The 24,157-nt window shown below is 36.0% G+C and overlaps 1 protein-coding gene across 1 annotated transcript; it reads left to right on the forward strand.

The window, feature by feature from the left end:
• Positions 1-5,020: 5,020 nt before the first annotated feature.
• LOC139961251 (LHFPL tetraspan subfamily member 3 protein-like) lies at positions 5,021-13,093 on the forward strand. Its single transcript, XM_071960337.1, has 3 exons — positions 5,021-5,659; positions 6,322-6,561; positions 8,631-13,093. Exons 1-3 carry the CDS (start codon positions 5,233-5,235, stop codon positions 8,936-8,938), a joined length of 975 nt encoding a protein of 324 aa, XP_071816438.1. The 5' UTR covers positions 5,021-5,232; the 3' UTR covers positions 8,939-13,093.
• The last annotated feature ends 11,064 nt before the right edge of the window (positions 13,094-24,157 follow it).

Below are 24,157 nucleotides of genomic sequence, written 5' to 3' on the forward strand. Positions count from 1 at the left end.
CATCTGTTGCTTATATTCATCAATAAATATCAGTTAACAGTTTTCCAGTCAATACCAATCCTTGTTTGGTTCATGTATCACACTACATAACCACTTGCCAATATTGAAGTTAAGTACTGTGGCTTGGGTAGGGGTGTGTTGTTTAGGGGAGGGGTGTGGTGTTTTAGGGGTTTTGGGGAGGGAATGTGGTGCTTAGCAGATTTGGGGAAGGGTTTGGAGTTTCCCAGCTTTGGGATGGGTGTGGTGTTCACCAGCTTTGGGAAGAGTTAGGGTATTTTGGAGGGATGAGGTGGTTTTGCCACATATGGGGACTTTAATTAAAAGCGGACTTTCAGTACACAGGACGCGTTTGGATACATCACGTTCTATGGATACTCTGACCAAATATTTTGAGTAGGGCTGTTTTCTTTTTCTTTTGCACATGCATAGTAGAACATTAGTCAACAGTGGAAATAGAGTTGCCTGGTCTTTTATTGATTTTATAACTGTAACAATAAGGCACTTTAAGCAACAGAAAAAAGAAAACAAAAAACATTTGGTGTGACACTCTCCATGAAAGTACATGTTTTAATGTCCTGTGAAAATATGGGCATGAAAAATAAATTACTTCGATCACTTCAAAGTGAAATACTTTGTTCAAATGGAAGGAATAGCTTAACAAACTTTGAACACTTCTTGAAATGAAACGCACTTCATACTGTGAAGACTTCATACAATAATATTGTCTGAAAAAAAAATCACACACAATGTCAAGTGCATTATGACTGGAAGGGGTATTTCAAGGTGGCATAGTGAAGGCATGACATAGCAAAAACAGTTCAGGTGGCAGGATGGATAGTTTTGTAACTTTGAAATGGTGAGATATACCTGTGACATATAGCATAAGATTAACATTAAAAGACAAATATATAAAAGTAAAAGGTAAGAGTAGAAAGTAAATAAATAAGTCCAAACTTGACATATAACTTTAACAACCTGGTCTTCTTCAGAAATAGGAGCACCAATAGCATCCCAACGTTTATACTTCCTTTCATATAATTCAAATTATTTCCAACTGACTTGCCCTCTGCCATTTCAGTTCTGAGGTACTTTTTCTTGAGTTGAATTTTGTTGGATAGAGAATCCATTTCGAACAGAGTACGCAAGGCATCCTAAGCATCACTTGGTTTGTCACTTGTTGTAATTAATTCCAGCTGACTAGATGCTATTGCAAGCACAATGGTGAAAAATGCCAGTTGTGTCTTTTTCAAGTTTGCACTCTTCTACTTCTCACATACAGTAACCCCCAACTTTCATGAGCCATCCTCATAGCCCACAGGCCTTTTGCAAGAAACAAATGTCTCATCTGGAAATTCCATGTCAGCCAGTTCACTCCATCCATTTTGTTAATTTTCCACGTCATATCTTCTGTTGTTCCAGCCATATTGGTCAGTTGTCACGACTAAATTAACCAATTTAAGTACCGACATTTCCCAAGAAATGGTTCCAAAATCAGCACATAAATTCCAAACAACAATCTATTGTACACAGTTAACTTCCAGTGTATGTGTCTGGGCCAATAACCTGTTCGAGTTAGCTAGAGAATAGGCATGAGACTGCTGAGTATATTACAGCCTGCTGCTGCACACAACTTGTTCTTTCTATAAGAGTATAACAGAAACTGAGGAAAAATGTAAATTACATATATATAGAAAACAAAATTGCTTAAAGGTAGCACACTAATAATACAACCTGATTAAACAAACAATAGTTTGGAGCAGAGTTGTAACAACAGGCACTTAACTGATCCACAGGCTGCATTCCTTCTTACTACGGGTACATATAACAGAGCTAGGAACTTAAAAGATATATAGTATTAAATAGAATGTGAGACTACATTTATTAACAGATTTCTATAAATAAACTCTTATATGAAGACTTCAGATATGAGGATAATAAACATGAGGATGTAATAAACTCTGGAAGCTCTCTGGGCTAATACTTAATACCAGTGGAACTGCATTTTGCAATGTTAGTCATTATACATAACAAAACAAATCTAATAGTGAATGAAACTTTTCTTCTTTTTGGGAATAACTTTTTTTTGGTCATATATACATGGGAAAGCACCACCTTAGAGAAATCTGTGTGTGACACACACACACATAGGGAAGACTGCACGTGAATGACTAACTAAGTACTTCTACTACTGTACCTATCATAGAAAACAACATAACAATAAAAAGATCGTAAACTCTCGTTAACAGCAAAACATGTTGTCACAAAATGATCCCTGATATTGTTTTAAGTCACCTGGAATTATAAGTAGCTATGTACAACTACATGGCTCTATGAGGTGCAATTGTTCTCAAGTACCAGCAGTAGGTCTAACTGTAATAGCAATAAGTATAAAGTGTAAGCAGTATAAAGCAAGCTAGTTTTATTTCTGTGTTACGTATCTTGCTCTACATATTAAGCATAGGGAATTGGGCCTAGACTTAAGTCATGGATCTAATACCGGTCTTGAACACTTGTAACAAAGTGACATTGAAATGGATCCCGATCCCAGGATGGAGGAAATTTTCACCCAGTCCAGCTTTAATAAAACTCATAATAAGCCATGATCTTAACTTATACATAGTACAAAGGCAGTCTACAAGTACTACTAATAATTTTTGTATAATAATAATAATACTAAATTGTATCTTATGCAGTCCAAATCTTTTCAAGAACAGGCCCCTTAGAATTATTCCACAAGGACAAGATGGCGTAGGCTAAGAACTAAAGGTTATAAGCCTTAGTCCATTATTAAAATTGGACTAAACTATGCAGGTATTCTAGTATTACTAAAACTAGGCTAGGGCCTACCTGTAGTAAAAACTTGTCGTAGTATATTACTTTAGTAAATACAAAAGTACTAGGCCTATAGGCTAGGGGCCTAGTACAGTAATATTACTGTCCGCTATGCCCTCGAATTTTTAAATTTTAACTATTTAGTAGCCATAAGTAGTACCGTGACTTATCAACTCCCTGATTTTTCCATATTAACGCAAAAAAATGAAGGGAATCTATGCCGAATAGAAAGATTACGAAAAATACGAGACGTTGCAATCTAGCATTTGCTACATCATAGTCGACATATAGCGCTAGGCTGCACGTTATAGGATACGGTACTTTCGTGTATATGTGTATTATGTACGTTAGGATACATGTATTAGGGGCAACCAAAACCACATAGGAGCACCATTTTCGTTGACCAAAAAATCACACTTTTCGGGGGAGTTACAACTTTTCTGAAAAATATGAGTAAGATTCAAGCTTATATATTACAAAAATGCTATTTTTACGGTTGAAAGTTGTCTAAGACGCGAAAGTCACATAACGATAGACGTCGACTCGATTTGACTTACCTTTATGTTTTTGCGTTGGTCGTCGATAAGAAAATGCACTGTTCTATTGGTAAAATCTTCGTTTCTTTCCGGAAATGATCGTATTTGAATCTCTAAAGTATCCTTTATCGAGCTACGATACTCGTAAACCCGAATGACATTGGGATGTTTGCGAATTTTACCGATTACATCCATACATGGAAGTAGCGAACCGAAGTCCGTAGAACCGGATTTGCGCGAAACAATTACTTCCGTGTCAAGTAGCTGTGCTCGAAAATTTGCTAGTAACGGTCATATATTGAGGTCAGACTTCCAACTGTATTATTGTTGATCTTGTGTCAATGTTTTGCCCACCAGTCGACGCTCGGCGAACTTTGGTTTTCACTTGCTGCAATGAGGTGAATAATTTAGTGTTCAAGTTTAGATAACACTTCTTGAAGCTTGGTTTCATATGACGTCGAGCAATATTTATGTTTATGACCATAAAAGCCCGCTTTCATCTCATACATATTTGTATTTGTGTATCAACATGACCATTTGTACATGGCATTTTTCCATTGATACCCTGTAATGTATTCCCTGTAATATGTAGTGTAGATAAGGTCAAGTGATACCGGTAACACAAGCAGATGCATGTCATGACACATACATCTGTTTTGAAATACAGGATAGGAATGATATTTTTTTCTATTGTACTTTGTAACGTCAAATTTAAGTCACTTTCAAAATATTTGCAGCAACTTCCTCTGTCTAGGGCTGTATTACAGGTCTTCACTGCCCTATAGTCTATAGAACAGACAGAAATTAGTTTTATTTATTGTCCAAAGAATTATGTGGCTTCTCATGAGTGTGAGTTTTATGCAAATGATGGGTTTTTAAAGTAGGTACCACTTGAACGGAAACTGTAGGTTTTTGAATGTCATGAACCTTTAGCTCAAGAATGGAAAATGTGTTACTCCAAATGCGAGGTCACGATTTTGTAGGTTTTGAGGTATCAGCTATATATGCTATCCGTAACAAAAGTCATAAAGTGATGTATACTCATCTTGTTGTTGTTGTTTTTATTATTTTTGTTATTGTTATTATTATCAATATTAATATGATGATGATTATTATTATGATGATTATTATTGTTATTATTATCCTTTTGTAAAGTATTGAACATCTTTCTCTTCTGTTGATTCATGCACAAATGCACACATTTTGGTACTGCTTCTAGGATAAAGGGTATTAACTCTTGCAATTAGTAGTAAACTATCAGATAAACTTTTTCAAATTTTGTTAACCGTGTCACCCCCACACGCACGTGAACGAAAAATTGAATTGCGCCACCAACTTCCCAGCACACCTGCTAACTGGAATGTACTACCGAAACAAAAAAGTGTGAACTTTGACAACTCTTATTCGTTTACGCCCATTACACCGACACACTGAAAAATGGTACCGACTATTTCAATAAATTATTTCATTATTTCCGTCTTAAATTAGTCTTTTTAATTTAATTTATTATTTTTTCATGTCTAATATATTTTTTTGACTCGAAATTGTGAAATAAAAGATATTAAAATATATTGTAGGTGAGGTAAGAAATAACATTACACTTCATCATAGGTAAACTAGCAGAACGGGCTTCAAAGCTTAGTCAGTAGTGGTTGCATTCATTACGATATCTATGTAGTCTGCACAGAAGGGTACAGTAGGATCAATGCGTGGATAAAGTGTCTTCACAACGAGAAATTGTTGGATAACGGATATATAATTTTACTCACCACGGCTGCGAACGTAAGACGTTAGTTGAACAAATCTGGAACAATATTATATATATATAAATATTCGGTAGAAGCAAAGAAAATAAACAGCAGTCATGGCGAAAGAGCGCAAAGAGAATGCGTATGCATATTCCTACCACACTAACTACATTAGAAATGCCCGTGCTATTGCAATAGCATGGGGAATCTTTACATTTTGTTTCGCCATAATTATGATTATTTTGTTCGTGGAACCTAGTTGGATGTACGGTGCAACCCAAGGAATGGGTTCGTTTGGCCTTTGGCAATATTGTCGACAACCAAGCACTTCTTTAGCACCGGATACATGCGAGTCAAGTTTATTTGGATCCACGAGTTCTACTTACCCTGAAGCCAACGGTCCCATACAGATAGCTGCCATCGTGATTTTGGTAGCTGCTGTTTTGGTCGGCCTTTCCATCTTCTCCATGCTTCTCTTCCTCTGTAAGCGACCCAAAACACCGACTGTATTTATGATCGCGGGTTCACTACAAATCGCATGTGGTAAGTTAAGTTTGCATTTATGTAAGTAGTATACTGGCCCAAGGTTAAACTAGTTAGAATTTCACTTAAGTTAAAGACCAAACGTTAGGCCTACCCTTATTTTTAGGGTCCTAATTTTAAATATAAAAGTGTGCACATAAGCCATATGTAGGCTAACATGCATATTCGTGATTATATAATACGTGACATGTAATGACCTATCCTGTATACTGTACAGTCTAATGTTAAATGTCATTACTTAGTAATATTGTTGTTGGAAGATACATGTGTTTGTTTTGAAAATTGTTTGCAGAAGCCAGGGCCCTATACTAAAGACTCCCAGAGGTGGCCTGGGCCTATGGTCCCCCAATAATGTTCAGAGAAATGGTTTCAATAGCACTTTTTATATCACTGAACATTGGCCTGACTTCTATGGGTATTAAATGCATTAGGTTGCAAATATTAAGGTGAACTGCTTTACTTTGTCTGCAAAACTTACAACCCTGTTCATCTCATCAATACAAGCAGTAGCCATTAACAATACTATAGTTTTTAACTCTGTTCTGCACTTTGTAAGTCTTGTTCAAAATCCATGTTTTTTTCTTACTTGTACCTGTTAAATAATGGTTTTGAATTGATAATGATTCCGAATTTTAACAAATTTGTATCTATTTCCTCGGCAGGTGTACTTGTGTTGATTGGCGTTATTCTCTTTGCTGTCGGACGAGGAGGCCTATCCGGCGGTATCGCTTTTACGGTCTGCGGAGCTAATGCAGGACAGTGTCCTTTTGGCTGGGCTTTCATCCTTGCCATTATAGCTGTACTGGACGCCATAGCATTGGGTATTTTAGCCTTCATCTTGGCTATCAAGCAGGATAAACTTGATGCTGACATGACATATTCAGATTATTCAAGACCAAACGGTGAGCTGATTTCAATGTTCTTAGATCTCACTTCTACCTGCAAACTAAGTACAGTATGACTCCTAGTTACTTCATGTCAAGGAAATAAAATAAAATTCACTTTAATTTTTTCCAAAAATCTCTCTTCAAATGAATCAATTTGATTAGTTGATGATATATAGAAACCCAAGATTAACGTTTCCAAATAAAATAAAAAATATCCCAAAGTGTCTAAGCTGTGTATTGAATATATAGCAGTGACCAAAAGTAAAACTTCAGCATTAGTCTGCAAGAAAAAAAAAGCAAAACAAAACACTTTTGAATTATCAGATTGTCTATAGATATCATACTGTAGCAGAATGCTTATTTGTGCGCTGTTCGTTACAATCATTTGCTAACCCTAGTTCACTTTTACAGTTTGTGTCAGCTTTTGCCGCAGACTCCAATTTGAGTGACAAGAGTGAAAGGTTTTGAATATTCAGAGACATGCAAATTAGCACACTGTAGAGATGTAAACATGACAACAGCTCAGAATTGTGGAAAATATCAGATTTTGTTTTTCAGTTTGATTAATACTAACCTAAAGAAATGTTTTGATTGTTTATTTTCTTCATAATTCTGGGATATCATAATTACAGTCACTAAATCACTAATTAACATTTATATACTAAAAGGAAATTAGAATTATATGTGTGTGTTATATACCATATGATCGACAGAAATCATATATGGTTCATTCTTAGTAATGTGTAGTATCTGTTCTCAGACTTGTGATACACACTTGAGTGACTTGACAATGATCACCTAGTCACAATCTCAATGCAAAGTGGCTAGGGTTGAGAGTGGATCAGTAGTTTGGTAGTTTGGTTTCCATGCCCAGATTCAGTCTTAGGCTTACCTTCAAAAAGTGATCTGTTCTTTTCAGATACATAGTACACAACTTTGAACCAGATCACATAACATCTCAACTATGCAAATGCCATATGTCTAGATAGAAAACTGCACTAGCTGGTTTATATGGCTATAGCTTCTCTATGATGGGTACAAGAACCCTATTGTTTTAGGTGGAGGGTACATGTCATCTGGGGTCAGCAGAGGTTACACTCTGGGAATTTTAAACATGGCATAAGATAGGCAGTTTCATTAGATGTCATATTGGCATATGAATGCCCTATCATGAGTACATTTTGACGTTCTGTGCAAGGACATGGTGAACAGAAAAGTACGTAATTGGTCAGACCATAATTGATATGTCGTTATGAAATTGTGAGTAAATTGTATTTTTAGAACCTAATTAGTAATTCCTGAAAGTTTACGGCATATCAGGGTGATATTTCATTGCTCACTATATTGTATACACCCGTGCTCGCGCTATACTTAATTGGTACAGGTTGAAGATGCTGAGCCTGTTTAAGATGTCATAAATTTGTGTGTATTAAGTTTAGTCAGAAATTACTGCACAATATCTGAAACTGCTCTGAATTCTCAATATTAACGACCTCAGGGATTTACTTGACCATACTTGACCATACTTGAATACTTGACCATAACCTAATAACAGTTGCCCTTATTAGTGCTTATTATTTCAAGAAGTACATTTAGTGACAGATGTTGTCCAACTAGCTTCCCAAATGTGATGCTGATAGAAGGTCATTTTGAAGTCCCAACAGGTCAAAACTGGAAACCTTTTAAGTTTGACGAATGGCTCTTCTGTGTCCCTAACTGTCATAGGATTTGAATTTTCCTCTTTTAAGTGGCTGAGAGGGTTTTCCACTTCCACTAATGACTGTTAACTGTCATGAACTTTTCAGAAGAGTAATACCTTTGCAATGATCAAGTTGTCTGGTATGATGTTCGGGTACTTGACTTCAGGACACATTTTCCTCAGTTGCTCTATCAATCAAGTGATTCCATCCATATACAATATAAACTTATAAGGCAAGAAATCACTAAGCCTTATGTTTTTAATTGGAGGCATATGTAAGCACTTTTACGATGTGATAACTGAATATATATGATCCCTTACCTAAAACCAGTTATTATTGTCAGGCGGTCTGAATCTGTCATTGATTCTTTCATCCAACCTCTAGGGAGCACCGTTGGACGGGATTATGGCACCGTCAACTCGAACATATTCAAGTCACACTCCAGGAGTTCACTAAACTCGTACGGTAAAAGAGATGGCAGCATCGCCGACAGTCGGAGAAGCACCGGAAGCGGGAAGTCAGAGACAGAGTTTGCGATCGACGCAGCCGAGCCAGCGTACGCTCAGGTGACACCCAAATCGGAGAGGAGAAGTAATGGGGATACCGCATCCCTTGGTGACCAGAGCACGCGCAGCAGAGGAACTCCGAAAAGCAGCCGAAGGTCAAACTCGCCGCACGACGTTGTTTTGTAGGTATGACAGATCTGTAATATAAATCCATTATGATGATTTCAACCAAGGGGTAAATTGGCAAAGTTCCTTTTTTCCCATTTTTTGGTCTTCATTTAGTGCGCTGTAGGGAAAAAATTTTAGAGTTTGGTTCTTCTTGTTGACTTTCAAAAATTGCTAAAAACTAGCAGTTTACGAGCAAATAGAAAATTTTCAAAGCGTGAAGATGTGTTACCACATTTAGAGAACATCAGAATCCAATTTTATAACATTTTTCCTTCTTTTTGAACAAAAAAAAGCACTTTTGTCAACATAGATCTGTTAAGTTAAATATTTCTGTCGAAATTGTAACAGAAATTTACTGCCATACATAATTTGAAATGAAGTAAAATACTCTAGAAAATTAGAATATAAGATGTTTCTAAATGTTACAGACTGTTATGTTCAGTAGTATGTTTTCTTCTAGACGCTTTTCCTTTCTAAAGGATTTAAAACTTAAAACAGAAATCGTTTTGAAAAGTCAAGTATCTCATTTTTGCTCTGGATGCTTCATGAATTTTTTGTCATCATACAAAGGAGGAAAGACTTTGTCTCCTCCTCTGAAAAGAATACACAGAAGTAGTACAGTAGTTTTTGTGCTGTTTCATGCTCTTTGAAGACTTTCTGGCCTTTGAATTGAACATACAGGAGAGCACATACAGTTTAGGCTATGTAGAGCTATGTTAGAACTATACAATTGCTCTGTATAATTTTGCAGTTTGTAGCTATCGGAGACAGGACAGGTGCACAGTTTAATATGTGGTTTCTAGCTACAATAGGGCAGTATACATGCTTTCGTTTCTAGCTACAGTACAGTGAAGCTACAGATACTCTGTTGCAGTTTTGCAGAGCTATCGTTGAGAGCACAGGTGTACTATATATATATATAAACTGTGGTTTGTAGCCACAATAATGTTATATACATGCTGTGGTTTATAGCTACAGAAAAGCTACAATAGTTAACATAGTAAAGTTATCATAGAGAGCACAGATGCACTGTTCAGATGCTGTGGTTTGTAGCTACAGTATTGAAGCTAAAGATGCTTGTTGCAGTTTGTAGCTGTAGTAGAGCTACAGATGTCATGTGCATTTTGTGGTTTGTGTTCAGCTACTGTAGAGCTATATGTGTATATATATATGCAGCTGCATGCAGCTACAGTAGGGCTATAGATGTACCACATATTCCGCCATATGTATACTGCATATTTTATGGCTTGCTACTGCAGCACTGTAGATAGCTACAGATTGTACAGTCTGTAGGGTACGTAGCCTGCAACTTTGGGGACGTTGCATTCCTGCTCGAACTGCATCCTCTAAACTGAACCACACCATTTATATTGATCTTCATCAGCATAGACAGTACACAGTTAGCCTGTTCTGTGACAACCACTTTTGCTACTTGATATCGTTTGGCAGGCTCGTATACTTATAGCGTCACATCAACAATGGACCATTTTTTTACAACGACGTATTTTGTTTCTTTATGCAGTACTATTTTCATTCTTTTATTTCTATCTGGTCATATTTTCTGGTCATATATATGAATGTTGCTAGGGTAGTTAAATATTAAGAAGAAAATGAGTGAATATGGCACATCAGTAGGTGATTAAATATCAATGGGTGATTGTACAATGTCAGTTCTAGCTTGCCAATGGAACTTTTGAGAGATACCACTTATCTGTAAAAATATTGAAGATAACATGTACTTTTTATCGTAGAAATTAAGCAAAATTTATAAATACTTTTAATTAAAGAATTGTTTTTTAAGATATATATATATAATGTTCATACCCAATGCAAGGTACATCATGAAGAGGCTAGTTTATGGGGAAGGAGGGAGATTAAGGCAAATAAAATAAAAAAATAGGTACTGAATATATCAGAAAGGGATTTTGAAGATGTAATGAGTGATTGTGATCAATTTTTAGTGGACAACATGAAGGAATTTTAAAGATTTCTGTCTGTTAATCACAAAGGGAGAGTCAATATGTAAATCAGAGACTCGTTTCCGTGGGCAAGAGGGTTCCACATACTGTATATCGCACAACAGTGTGGAAAGTGAGAGATGCAAAGAGAATATTTCCCCCCCCCCCCCCACTCCCTAAAGATCATTCAATTCATTCAGTAGTATTAATATACTGTACACAAAATGTACAGTTCTTGGCTGCCAAGGTTTATTCTGCCAGTTACTCTGTATGAATTGTAGAAGAAAAACAAGACTACTATTGTATAGCATGTTTCCCCAAGACAAAGTATGGAGAAAATTTTAGATGTTTTTTTTTGGGGGGGTTGAAAACAGCTATGTTATTCCATTCCTACTACTTAATTTGAATGGCTCGAGGCAAAATCTGTGATTTTTCAGCCAAGAAAATCGCAGAGAGACTGTTTTTCTTTCTAAAGTAAAAAATCAGTGTGAGGTAACTTGATCCTATAGACGGTGTTAGTTCATTTCGGTTTGTAGCTTTCATAAACAGCCAAAAATTGTTGAGGGGATTCTTAGACGCAACTGCTAAATTTTTGTTTTTTTTCTTCCTTTCAATTTCAATGGAGCTTTCATGTATCTCGGGGAGAATTGAAGAAGAATGGATTCTTGAGAAATTCAAGATGTAAGGCAAACAGCTTCTTAGCTCTGACTTGATTTATATCAAGTAACCTTTGATCCAGTATAAGTGAAGGTACAGTTTTTCTGATAAATACTGTCGGTAATTGCATCGGGTTGTGTGGTAGATGCGCAGATGGTGTTTTCTTGAGATGGCTTGACCAGGCCAGCCGTTATAAGATCAGTGGCCACTTTAAGCAATGTAACCGTAGTGTACAAAAGAAGTAGACTGCCCGTGACCGCATATTCTGCAAAGCAAACCTGTTTTGTTTGTTCTAGTCTTCTATTCAGTTTCACACAACAAACGTAACTTTACACAGAGCGTACTTTACAAATAACGTACTTAAATGTCACTCATGCAGTTATTTCCTGGATGATGCATGTTTGAAATTGACGCTGCATATTTGTCGAGTAGCTCTAAAGCAAAGTGGATGTATTCCAGCAGAGTCATTGTCCATTATTCAGTCCATTGAAACAAGAATATATATATCCTACATTTTTCTGTGAGGATAAATTTTTTAACAGAACCCAAAAGGTATTACCATCACATTTTCACTGAATTATGTGTTATGTGCAGTATAAAGTCAAAATATTGTGATACTTCCTCTCAACTAGTATTTAAGTTTACTGAGCACTAACTTCAAACTGATTTCAACAAGATTGGTGAAAGGGTTGGAGGGGGAGGTGGGGGGGGGGTTCCTTGAAGGCAGAAAGACCATACTTGGCAGTCATGCCAGAAAACAAAACAATTTTGACAAGTTTTAAAGAATTTTTTTTTTAATTTAAATATTGACCAATGTGGATGGAACGGTTTCTTTATTTTGATGGGCTGTAATGATTCAGGATTTTAGAGAAAAGAAATCCACAGTGATGGACTGTATAAATGATTTATTATATAAGAGAAAATACCACAGTATGTAATAATACACTGTTGTGTTCAAGAGTGGATGACACAGGGAAATTAATAAAAGCGGTTAGTAATCACCATCTGATTCAACCGACGTCGTGTGAAAGTATCGTTTGCCCTGTCGAGTTCAACCCTAACCGCTGCATATTTCCAAGGCTACACCTATTGTGGAAGGTGATTCAAGCGCAAACCTGGCATTTTTGTTATCATTCTTTGCCAAGGTGTCACAATTGGTATATTGCCACTGTGTGCTTTGTGTGCGTATGTGTGTTCTCACACTTTGTGTCTGCCATGGAAAATAATGCAAAGGTTATCAAACCTGGTTTTGCAATTGACTTAAAAGAAATTCTATGTGGAATGCCTGTACACAGTATTCATGTATATTGTAAAAAAAATATTCACAAGATGCGTAGGGTGTATGCCAACGAAAATTAACCTATGTGGGAGTAATATTTTTAACCTTTTAGAAACTTATCGAGAAAAAAGAGAGAAAAAAACATGCTGTATTTTTTGTGAAGAATGTATTCAGATTTGAGGTCTTTCAGATAATGTACTAAGATTAACTACTTTCAGTCAAACGCAATTGTCCTTGTGAGTATTTTATGTTGTATGTATATCGTGTATGTTGTGTTTTTTGTGTGTTAACAAAATTATTCACTTGAAATATATTCATATTCATATATATATATATATAAATATACATGTATATATATATATATATATGCCCACAGTGGAATTACGACCTTCCTTACGGCTTTCAAACCTCTGGACATACAATCAGCATCCATAGCCTAGCAGTTAGGGTGTCCGCATATAAAGCGGGAGGCCCGGGTTCGAATCCCGGTGGAAGCTGTAACTTTTTTTCACTGTTCTGGATTTTCCAACTCACAACAATTTCCACTGGCATATTTGGCAAAATGTATTCAAGTAAAGAAGTTTTTCAAGTGAAATTGTATTCAAGCAAAATTGTATATATGCATTGCAGGAACTGTTACCAAACTTCAGATAGTACAATATCTGTATGAAATCTTTCTCCCCTTCATTTAGGCTTTTATTGTTTGACATTTATGTTATTATATTTTCCATTTTCATTCTTATGATATTTGAAGTGACTAAGACTAAATCACTGTCATGCTTACTGTAATTACAGTAGCTTGTCACAAATCTTGTCATCTCACAAATTTGATTTCCAAATAAAAATGTGAGAATTGATATTTTGTAACCATGGTAATGTCACAAGTTGATTATAAATTGTCCACTTGTGTCGTTTTGTAGCCTGTGTCATACATGTACAACTTCCATTATGTTAGGCTGGTGTTGTCGAACTTTGAACACCTGTCTGTCTGTGTGGTGCAACACTGTTCGGTAAGGAATGTTTTATCATGTACTTAGGAAGATAAGCTTGTATGTTAAGTGGGATATGGTTGATAACATTGATGGGGGATCAACAAAGTAGGAATTAGTTTCTCTTCCAGGATGACTAACAGACAAGTCAATAGGAAAATAGATAGCTAGGTTTACCTTGCTCTGGTAGAACAATGACTTGGGGATGTGGAGTTTTTAATCGTCCTCAAGTTTTTCTTGCAATCGAAGGGACTCATTTAGGGGATTTTATCAACTTTGTCTTGTATTGATGGCATATGGGATGATGTAAAAGGAAGAAGGGCATGGTTGGTGGTGGCGGGGAGGGGGGAGGGGGGTCATTAGGGGCTTGAGAAGTGGATGAAGAGGAGTTTTAGGTAACATGAAGTCAGTCCTATCTGTGCAGGACACAGTTCTTTTGTTATCTGTTTTAAAGAGCTACCAACGTTTGCAGCCAAGCTGCCATGGTGATGCAACTCTATATGTTGGTATATGTATTTACATGCAGATATGTATAAACCTACGTATACGTATATTTATGTTCATATATACAGACACACATATATACATACATGTATATGTATATGTATTGATATAGATATATATATTGTATGTATGTGTATATGTAAAGATATATATAAATATATATATATAGATATATATATATATACATATATATATATATATATATATATGTAGGTGTATGTCACATGCAGCAAAATAAATTCTTGCGCTATAATGATATTTGAGGTAGATTAATAAACTGATTTATGCCAATCCGTTAACCATTAAACTGCAAATATATATATATATATATAGAAAGAGAGAGAGAAAAAGGCATCAAGTTTTACGATGCACAAGTTTCAGTATTTGTATTCTACTTTTAAATATTTCATTAATATGGTTTCTGGCAAGTGAAATTTTACATAAACAAGCTTTGTAAGTATTGGCCACTACTTTTTTTCTTTTTTCTAAGGTGTCGGATTGAAATTACCTGAGCACTGACAGATTCATTTTGTGTAAATACTAGTTCAAAACGTCAACTAAGTTCATAGTAAAATACGATCAACGAATTAACCAATCAGGGATAAAGAAGAAACTGCCAATGACTACAATGTCTTTTAGTTTTATTTTGTGTAATTACTAGTTGAAAACGTCAGCTGTGTTTGTAGTAAAATACGATCAACGAAAACCAAAAACAACTTGAAATTACTCAATTGTTTTTACCTAAATATCTCCTGTACATTTTCACCAAAATTTAACTATGTCAGTGCCTTACTTTTCTCTACATATTTGCCATAGCTGCACTAAAGCTTCATACATTGTGGAGGTTTCTTTGTACATTATGAATTAATTATTGTATTTTTCCAAAGGATCAAATAAAAGTAACAATGCTCAGACATTTTGCATTCTTGTATGGTTTCTTTTTGTTTTCTGCTTTGTTGTTTTTATAATTTGCCCGTGTTGTTGAGTCATCGGGCACAAAGTCGAATGAAAGTTTTGGTGTTTAAAATCCAGTTTCATCAACCGAATATTCTCCAATGAATCTCTGAGAAATTTGGCTGTAACCTATTAGGATGAATACCTTGATTGCATCTTTGCCACGGAAATTATTATAATTTTTTTAAAAAGAAAGAAAACGAACACTTGTGTAGGGTATATCCGAAATATGGCTAATAGTCAATGGACATTCCTAAAGGGAATCCATGGGATCTCTCCATTCCCTCCCACCCCTCACCAACCCCCCCCCCCCACCCCCATGCCCATACCATGGAGGGAGGCATTGGCTCAAATATGAAGTTAACATTTCAGTCACCATGGAGTGATTACAAGCAAATAAAGGAAGAATGTCGAGCAAGTTCTTTAACTTTTATGACCTTGGTGAAGACTTCTCACACTCCACAGGTAATTTTACTCGAGTAACCTCGAGTAACTCGAGTAATTAGTGTAACTTTACTCGAGTAACCTCGAGTAATTAGTGGCATATCTCTGCGTAGCAAGTTCACAGTGCACACAACAGTCATCATTTCAATATTCTATACCTTTATATTTTATCTCGAAGTATTCACTCATATGGCACTTATAGAATACGAACAATAACCCATGTAATAATGATAAGAAAATATTTATAGAGCGCTTTATGCAAAGGCCTCAAAGCGCTTAAAACAAGTACACAAATATGCAAGACAAATCACTGTAAATTTTGGAATAAATGTGTTTTTAAGAGACGCTTAAAACTGTCAACCGATGGTGCATTGCGAATTGAAGATGGTAGATTGTTCCAGAGATGAGGTGCAGCAGAGATGAAGGCTCTTTCTCCATAAAACTTTGTGTTTGGGGTATGGCTGGTGGCAAGAAGACACTTTGTAGAAGAGCGAAGTTGGCGTTGAGGATGATACTGAGGAATTAAATTTGTAATGTAACTAGGGGCAAGGGAGTGTTGTGATTTGTACGTTAAAAGGAGGAGCTTATAAATTGACCGATGTTTTACTGGAAGCCAATGGAGTGATTGAAGCACTGGAGACATGTGATCATGACGCGATGAACATGATATTAACCGGGCAGCAGAATTCTGAACAGTTTGAAGTTTTTTCAGTGTAGAGTCAGGAAGGCCAAATAAAAGGGAGTTACAGTAGTCAAGCGCCTGGGCATTATCAAGGAACATACAAGTTTTGTAGTGATATCTTTGGTTAAAATCTTCCGTATCCGGCTGATCTTCCGTACGGTGTATGTTATCTATAACAGTTAAAACATCAAACATGCCAGTCGAAGTGGAATGAACGTTGATTAATTATCATTATCTTATGATCAGTAGTATATACAGAGGAGTCCTAGACTGTTGATTGGACAATAATATATATAACAGAATGATATCAAACTCACCGCACGTAAACTGTCGGTATCGGAAGTGACGTCATCCACTCGGTGATGGTCGGGAGGAGTGTATGTAAGATACCTAGAGGCAGATAGGTTCCTGTTTGGAAAGGCAACGGGGAGTATTCGGTATAATGGGCACAAAATTAGAGGGGGAAAGGCCAAATGGGGAGATGATCCTGCTTGACCTATATTCTGAGGACGCCAACATCTTACTTTGAACTATAGTGGGACTTGTATATAGTTTTTTGGTCATTTTAATGTCACCATTGATGGGGTTGTTAGTAAAAGACTGTAGAGGGGCGGTCCTCAAAACTTTTAGGCCACACGTGTGCCAGGATTTCCCATGAGGACTGAGCCACTACCCACCCTCAGAATTTGACTTTCTAGGGGGGGGGGGGGATCCCGCGCCACCGAAACCTTTTTAGCAACCCTCTTTTGGGTTGTGCCCTGATAGTTTCGGACTGAGATTATCGATTATCGAATGTCTCTTATCATGAACTGATCCTTTAAAGTCTTATAGATAACGGGACTGTCTATGAATAATGCTTGGTTCATCCGTTTCCTCATCAGATGATGCGGTTCATAAATGGCAAAATTCACTCTTGTAAAATTCCCGTTTAGTGATAACCAAAGTTCAATAGATGAAAGACAAGTCTATATAAAATACATTCAATTAAGTCAATATAAATGGGTAAACTCTGTCATATAAATACGTGCATAGGTTATAAAGGCTGCTTCCATTCTTCATCATAAAGGCTTATCAAATTGCACGTTGAATATCCTGTTCAGCCTAACGCTCTTTATAAGCTGTCAAACTTGAAGGATGATAGACACACAGAGTATTAAAGGTGGATACTGCTTTAGCTTTAAAATAAAAGAGATTTGTAATATTGTCTCCTGTTCTTCGGTGGGGGGGGGGGGGGTCGGGTGCAGTCGGGAGGAGGGTGGGGGAGGTAGTTTTGCCTCTGATGAACAGATGTTTTGTGTTTCAAATAGCAACTCCCTGGTTATAGACTAAGTAGTACAGCCACTTTAATTGATGACCCTCGGATTTTTTTTAAAAGGCCATTTCACAAAAAAAATAAAGTGGTAAATACAAACTGGACTGGAGTAATATATAGTCTCTGCAACATATCAAAACTAATTTTGTGCCTAACAGCACCTTTAATATATTGATGCTAATGAGCAGACCATCTTACAATTTTGGGTACGTCCACAGTTTAATCAGAACATTATATATTCAATAATGTGAGTGGTGCATTATAATAGGTGGATTTAGTGTTGTGAACAGTAATCTTATAGTCAAACCCTACAGAGATACACATAACACCGTGAAGAACAATAAGATCAACCAACCGTTCGTTGAGTATATTCATTGTTTCATTGCTGAAGCATCGCAGTTAATTTTAACGTGTAATGGGAATTCCCTTGAATTATCCCCGCGTAGACTCTGGAACGGGATTATCTGACATTCACGCAGAGGCTCTATATATATTTATATTCGTGTGTGTGTAAATAACAAGGGACTATATGTAGCAATTTATAATGCCATAAGTACAAGCAGATTTGATCTTTAAGTTACTTCCCATGCCCTTCCTTTAATCAGGAACTTTGTAATCTTGATATGTCATAGTCCAAGGCAAGACAAGTGACATTTGCAAGGACCCCTGGGGGGGGGCTGGGGGAGGGGGATTGGAAAGAGTATCTTTTCTTGGAGTACCGGTTTGAAACGGTGCTATTATAACCACCCAATGCAAAACAATGTGTTAGTATTAATTCTACTTAAATCGACTCGATGGTCTCATTGAGGCTACCGTAGTGCTGCATCATGCACGACACATATATGTTCTCATCGTTGGTCGCATGTACAGCATTAAATTGTATCATTGTTTATTGTATCATGAACCCGGTATGTTACCTTAATTTGTATAGCATGCACAGCAGTAGCACATCAGGTCGAACTGACAACTATCGACGTCATTAATCAAAGTAAACATCTAATTAAAATAAAACAGAGGTTTAAAGTACGAGGTGTTAAATAAGTCAACTGAACAACCCACTAAGCAATCAGTCTTGTAAACAGCAGAGTTAACATGATCAGAGAGTTCAGTTTGTAAATTGATATATATATATATATATGTATATATATATAAACTTTATCACAACGTTTGGAGTGCCTGTGCTTCTGAGCGGTCACTGTTAATTAAATTATTCGGAGGATAAATTGTTCAAGAATAATGTGTGTAAAGAATTACTTGTTCCAGTTCGAAATCCACGTTGCAAAATGTATGCAAATATTTGTGAACTGATTTAAAGACAACATATACTGAACGAAAGTAAATCAAATTGAAATGAAATCCTATAAATTATACCGATTTATCAAAATATTGACGTTTAACCCAGAGAGCAATCGCATCTATCACATTTGCAGATTTATTTACCACAAAAAAAAACTCATTTGTATCATTTATTTACTACAAAATTTGGGTTTAAGAATTTACCTTTTGAAAGCATGAGTGCAATTATATATGGCTGCATTTACTATGTATTGTGTGACAAATGCTGCAGCAGCCATTTTAGGTCCACTCTTTAAATCGAATCAGCACAAAGTCAATAGGAATTAAAGCTGACAGGTTCTCAAATAAAAATGCTAATAATGCATGACAAACTTTCACAATGATAAACTGCGTGATGTTGGATGCCACCTTTGCACAGATACTACACGTTGCTGGTGAATGGCGTTTAAATATATATAGAACGTGCATCTTTGACAGAGATATTGTGTTTTATTTTTTTTTAAATGAATTACTGCGCATGACATGACGTCATCATCAACATTTATCTTATAGGAGCACTCGAGACATTTGACTTATTTTAAAGATGAATTATTCAAAACCAATACAGAAATAAGAAACGACCTGAATTCCCGTTTGATACATATATACTTCTCATAATATTGGTCGTAAACTATTACATATAGCCTACGCCTACTTTTTCGGATTTAAAACGTTAATAGGTAATTACGTGCATCGCGTATAAATACTTAACTTACACATCGATAAGTATTTTGCCCCCTTTTATTGCGACGCAAATGCTTTTTAAATATATAAGATGTAAGCGGCTTTGTTGATGAAATGTGAGTTGATAATATTCCATAACTAGGTTGAAAACACGTTATTTAGTTTTATAAATGTCTTACTGAATGCATTTATCGATGATAACATAATAAAACCGTAACAAATAAAAGGCAACATTAGTTGATATAACTTTGACACCAAATAAGTATACATAACATCTACAACGGAAAAATATTTTATAAGCCATGTTCCGTAATGTATTGAAGCCGTTGATATAGTAAATGGCATTATAATAGAGGTTCTTATATCGTTAGCCTTAAACTGCATGTCTATATATACCGTATATATATTGTTACATATATAGATACAGCGCTCTATCGAGGGGAACTTCGAAAGTTGTATATATCTCGAACGATTACGTAATAAGGATTTGAGGGAATTAAAAGCTAAGTTGTAAATATTGATTGTTTGTAGTAGGCAACGCTTAATTGTTCCAGCTAAATGTAGCTTCTTGTTCGATCTGTATTGGTTTGGCTGAAATGGTCTGCCTTACTTCACAGCCTGTATATTGACTTACAGTTCCATGGACGGCTGTTACATGGAGTTGGTGTACTATTATTAAGTATAGTGGTCATTAGCGTTGGATCCAAAGTTTTTTATAACCAATTAATTGCGTAGGTTCCAATAAAAGTATTATCTTGACCGTCTCTGACCCTCAAGATCACTGGTGGTATTCAGAGTGGTCGTCGAAACCCTTTTAAGACAGTCAGAAAAAATTGGCTGGTCGCTATAAAATTTGGAAGTAAAAGGAAAATGTGGATATTTGTGGAAAAAGGGGGGAAAGAATCTTCAACATAACATTGCTTCAAAAATATCACCTTTTTCAAAATCAACACACTTAAACACATAAACATTTCTCAAAAGGGCCCCGTATACCCCTTCCCCAGGCCACGATATCCACCACTGGGGGAGGGGGTGTCGCCAAGGGGATGAAGGTTTAACAAATTGAATACCAGGGTTGTAGATCTCAGGTGGTCAGCGTGAGTCCAGCGAGCAACTATTTTGCGGTCCTCGAGGTTTTCAAATACTGCAATCAATGACGACCTTTAACAGTAGCCTGATTGTTTAAATTTTCATCTCCTCCACCCCCCCCTCCTCCCCCACATTCAGCTGACCAAAATTAAAATAACAATAAGACGTTGAGCCGTTGATGTACATCTGTTATAAGAGTTTTGTAGGTCGATATGCTGGTTGAATGTTAAGGAAGAGATATTCATTCTGTACATATAGTAAAAGAGCAAAATATTATACAATATATATTGTGGTAATTAGATTTTCTGCCCCAAGTTGTTACGTACGGTAAAATATGAAATTGTGAACACAACCAGCTACTTTAAATAATGATTGATGTCACTCCTTTACTTCATTATCCGTCAAACTTCCAGTGTTGCCAATAAAGAAAGAAAGGAACAGCCGAAATGAAAGAAAAGAAACGAAGGACTATATATATATATATATGTATACATAGTAAAATCGATTGGCCACGAATGCGGAGAACAACTTATATTGTGACGTGCAGATACCCGTGTTGCGTAGCAAGCGCGAATGTAACTAATTAGTGAAACAAACCCGCACTCGTGAAATTATTATTATTAATAACAATAAAGAAAAAGTTGGCAGAATCAAGGGTTTAAGTTATGAAGACGCTCTTTCGGGGTAGAAGTGATCAAACCCTTATATGTGATTATTAATTATCACGAATTTGTCACTGTCAAGTGAAATTTTACTTTCTTTATTCTGATCATAGGCCTATCTATGTTTGCATATAGGAGAGGAAGGTGTTATCAACAAATACAAGCCATTCTCTTCAAATTTGCGTAAAATATAGTTCAATCAATCAATAAATATGAGAACATTACAATAAAAAAAAAACTGAAAAGATAATGAAAGATGAACCTTATGTAGAACTATAGAGGTAACTTTATCTGTTCCAAGTGGAGTGCGCAAAGGGAAGATGCTAGGTGGGGGGGGGCTTGGGGCAGGGGGATTGGGGAGGGGGGATTAGTCCTGGGAAATGATGCAGTCGTGGAATTTTTCTGCATTCAGCCTTGAAAGAATTAGACCTGCTATATTAGTCCCCTCACGCCATTTCTCACTGTTTTCTTTAATTCGCAACCTATTAATTGGCCCAACCTTTCACTTAGGGTTACTTATATAGACCAATTTATAGTCAAGATATGCCTATAAGAAAGCACCATTTGACGTTTACATATTTCTAAATGAGGACACCCAACGCCTGACCCCACACCGCTACAGCAACGGTGTTGGTTTCAATAACCCCATGGCAGGACCCCCTCCTTTGATGAAATCCTTCATTTGCCTCTGATTTTCCCATAAATGTACAGGCCCCTGGCTAAATCAATCAAGGTGGGGGGGATTTCGAATTTATCATTATTATTATTTATTAGCACAATCTTAAAGCGTTAAAACCTTATTATATTCCTAATCAATTGTCTACATTCATATGCCTCGGAATGCACTATTTGACGTTGAATTTCTTTCGTAACCAGCAAACCCTCCCAGTTCCCCCTTTCATGCCCTGTCCTTTGAATTTAATCTTACAAAAGTTGCCAAAAAGATGACAAACTTTTGGCGTAAGTTACGTTTCATATTATGGATAATTTGTATAGGCCTTTATAGTAAATCAAATTAATATCAGGGCTCAAATAAAGTCCGAAACTCCCGCGATATTTGCGCCAGACAACAGCTTTAAATTTAGCAGCGGCTGGAAACGTAAAGAGCTATACGTAAACCGTTTCACGAACGATCTCGCGGTTCCCCCACCCCCCCGCCCGCTCCCTTCCCCTTACCCCTTCATAACACTAGTTAAGATGGGTGATTCTTACGTTTTACATTTTGTCTATATTTTATACTGCTTCTAAGAAGCTATAGAGTTAAAGCATTCTTCACTTTGATTGACAAGCGTCTAATGGTCCGCTTAATGGGTATATTTTCAGAAATTAAATGTGTTATATCCAAAATGCGTAATCTTCACACATGAAAATTGCTATTAATAATTTATATAACATAACAACGGACTGTGGCACTGCCCACAAATCATCCTGTAATTTATGTAAACCACACATTTCAAATTGGTATTACGGGTAACTGCGATCAAGTGTATTGCATTATGACTATGAAGCCTTTTAACTATATTAAATGCAAATATGTTGTAAATAATATATGAAAACACACACACAGATGGTATGTTAAGCTCTTTTATATAGCTATCATATAAGGTGCCCTTTTATATTTACTAGGTTCTCCGAGAATGAGCACTAAAGATATCATTAGACAATAGAAGGAATCAAATTTATTTGTTATCTGTCATCTGTTATCGATCGAGTCCAAAAGTACAACATACAATATTCTGACACCCAAAGAAGAAGAAAAAAAATCCAAAGCAATGGAATGTTTTCAACCGGGCGAACTTTGTCACTGGAAAGATAAAAGTGACAAACTGATACCACCCCCTTCCCCCAAAAATGTAAATGGTAAATTACACAATGGTTATTTCTCGTTAATTGCAAAAGCCTAAAGAAGGGGTGTGGCTCTAATGTCGTTGATGACGCATCCCCTTTAACGGAGTCTGGGGGAGGGGGGGGGCGGGGCGAAAAGAATTAGACGTGTATAATAATTGTGTATATTACGGCTCTGAATTTGGTCTAAAATTTAGTCTATATGAAAAGTTGTTTCTAATATTTACTTTCAATTTATTTTTTATGTGGAGCACTGGGAGTGGGAGGGGAGGGGTAGTTGTCTGCACTACTGTTAACTTTATACACAGACGAAGTTCAATCTAACGTTCATCTCTTAGTCACAAAATATGCAGATGACACTGTATTATCATGTAGAATATCCAACAGTTCATTTATCAATGATCATTTGAATTATCAACACACTAGTAATGGTAAATAGTTTCAAAATGCGATCGGAAGAACTTATTGCTCAATCCAAAACACAATTCGAAGGAAATGTGTTTTGCTGATGACCTCAAGTTGTCATCTAAATCATAAGGTGTTGAGATACATGCATGTGCCAGATGTTGAGAGAACATCGAAAACTGACAACTTAGGGAAATGCATTGACGACAACCTGTATATATATATATATATGTATATGTTTATATATATATATATATATATTTATATATATATATGTATATATATATTTATTTATTTATATATATATTTATATATATATATATAAATATATATATATATATATATATATATATATATATATATATATATATATATATATATCACATTCTGTTTTCTTTTTGATGCTCCTTTTTCATAAATATTTGCTATGTATACTGG

This window comes from Apostichopus japonicus, chromosome 20 (assembly GCF_037975245.1).
Source record: "Apostichopus japonicus isolate 1M-3 chromosome 20, ASM3797524v1, whole genome shotgun sequence".
NCBI classification, from domain to species: Eukaryota; Metazoa; Echinodermata; class Holothuroidea; order Aspidochirotida; family Stichopodidae; genus Apostichopus; species Apostichopus japonicus.

Coding starts and splice junctions, on each gene's coding strand:
- LOC139961251 (XM_071960337.1), top strand. CDS start 5,233: ATGGCGAAAGAGCGCAAAGAGAATGCGTATGCATATTCCTACCACACT. Junction 5,660..6,321: donor TTCACTACAAATCGCATGTG/GTAAGTTAAGTT, acceptor TTTCCTCGGCAG/GTGTACTTGTGTTGATTGGC. Junction 6,562..8,630: donor AGATTATTCAAGACCAAACG/GTGAGCTGATTT, acceptor TCCAACCTCTAG/GGAGCACCGTTGGACGGGAT.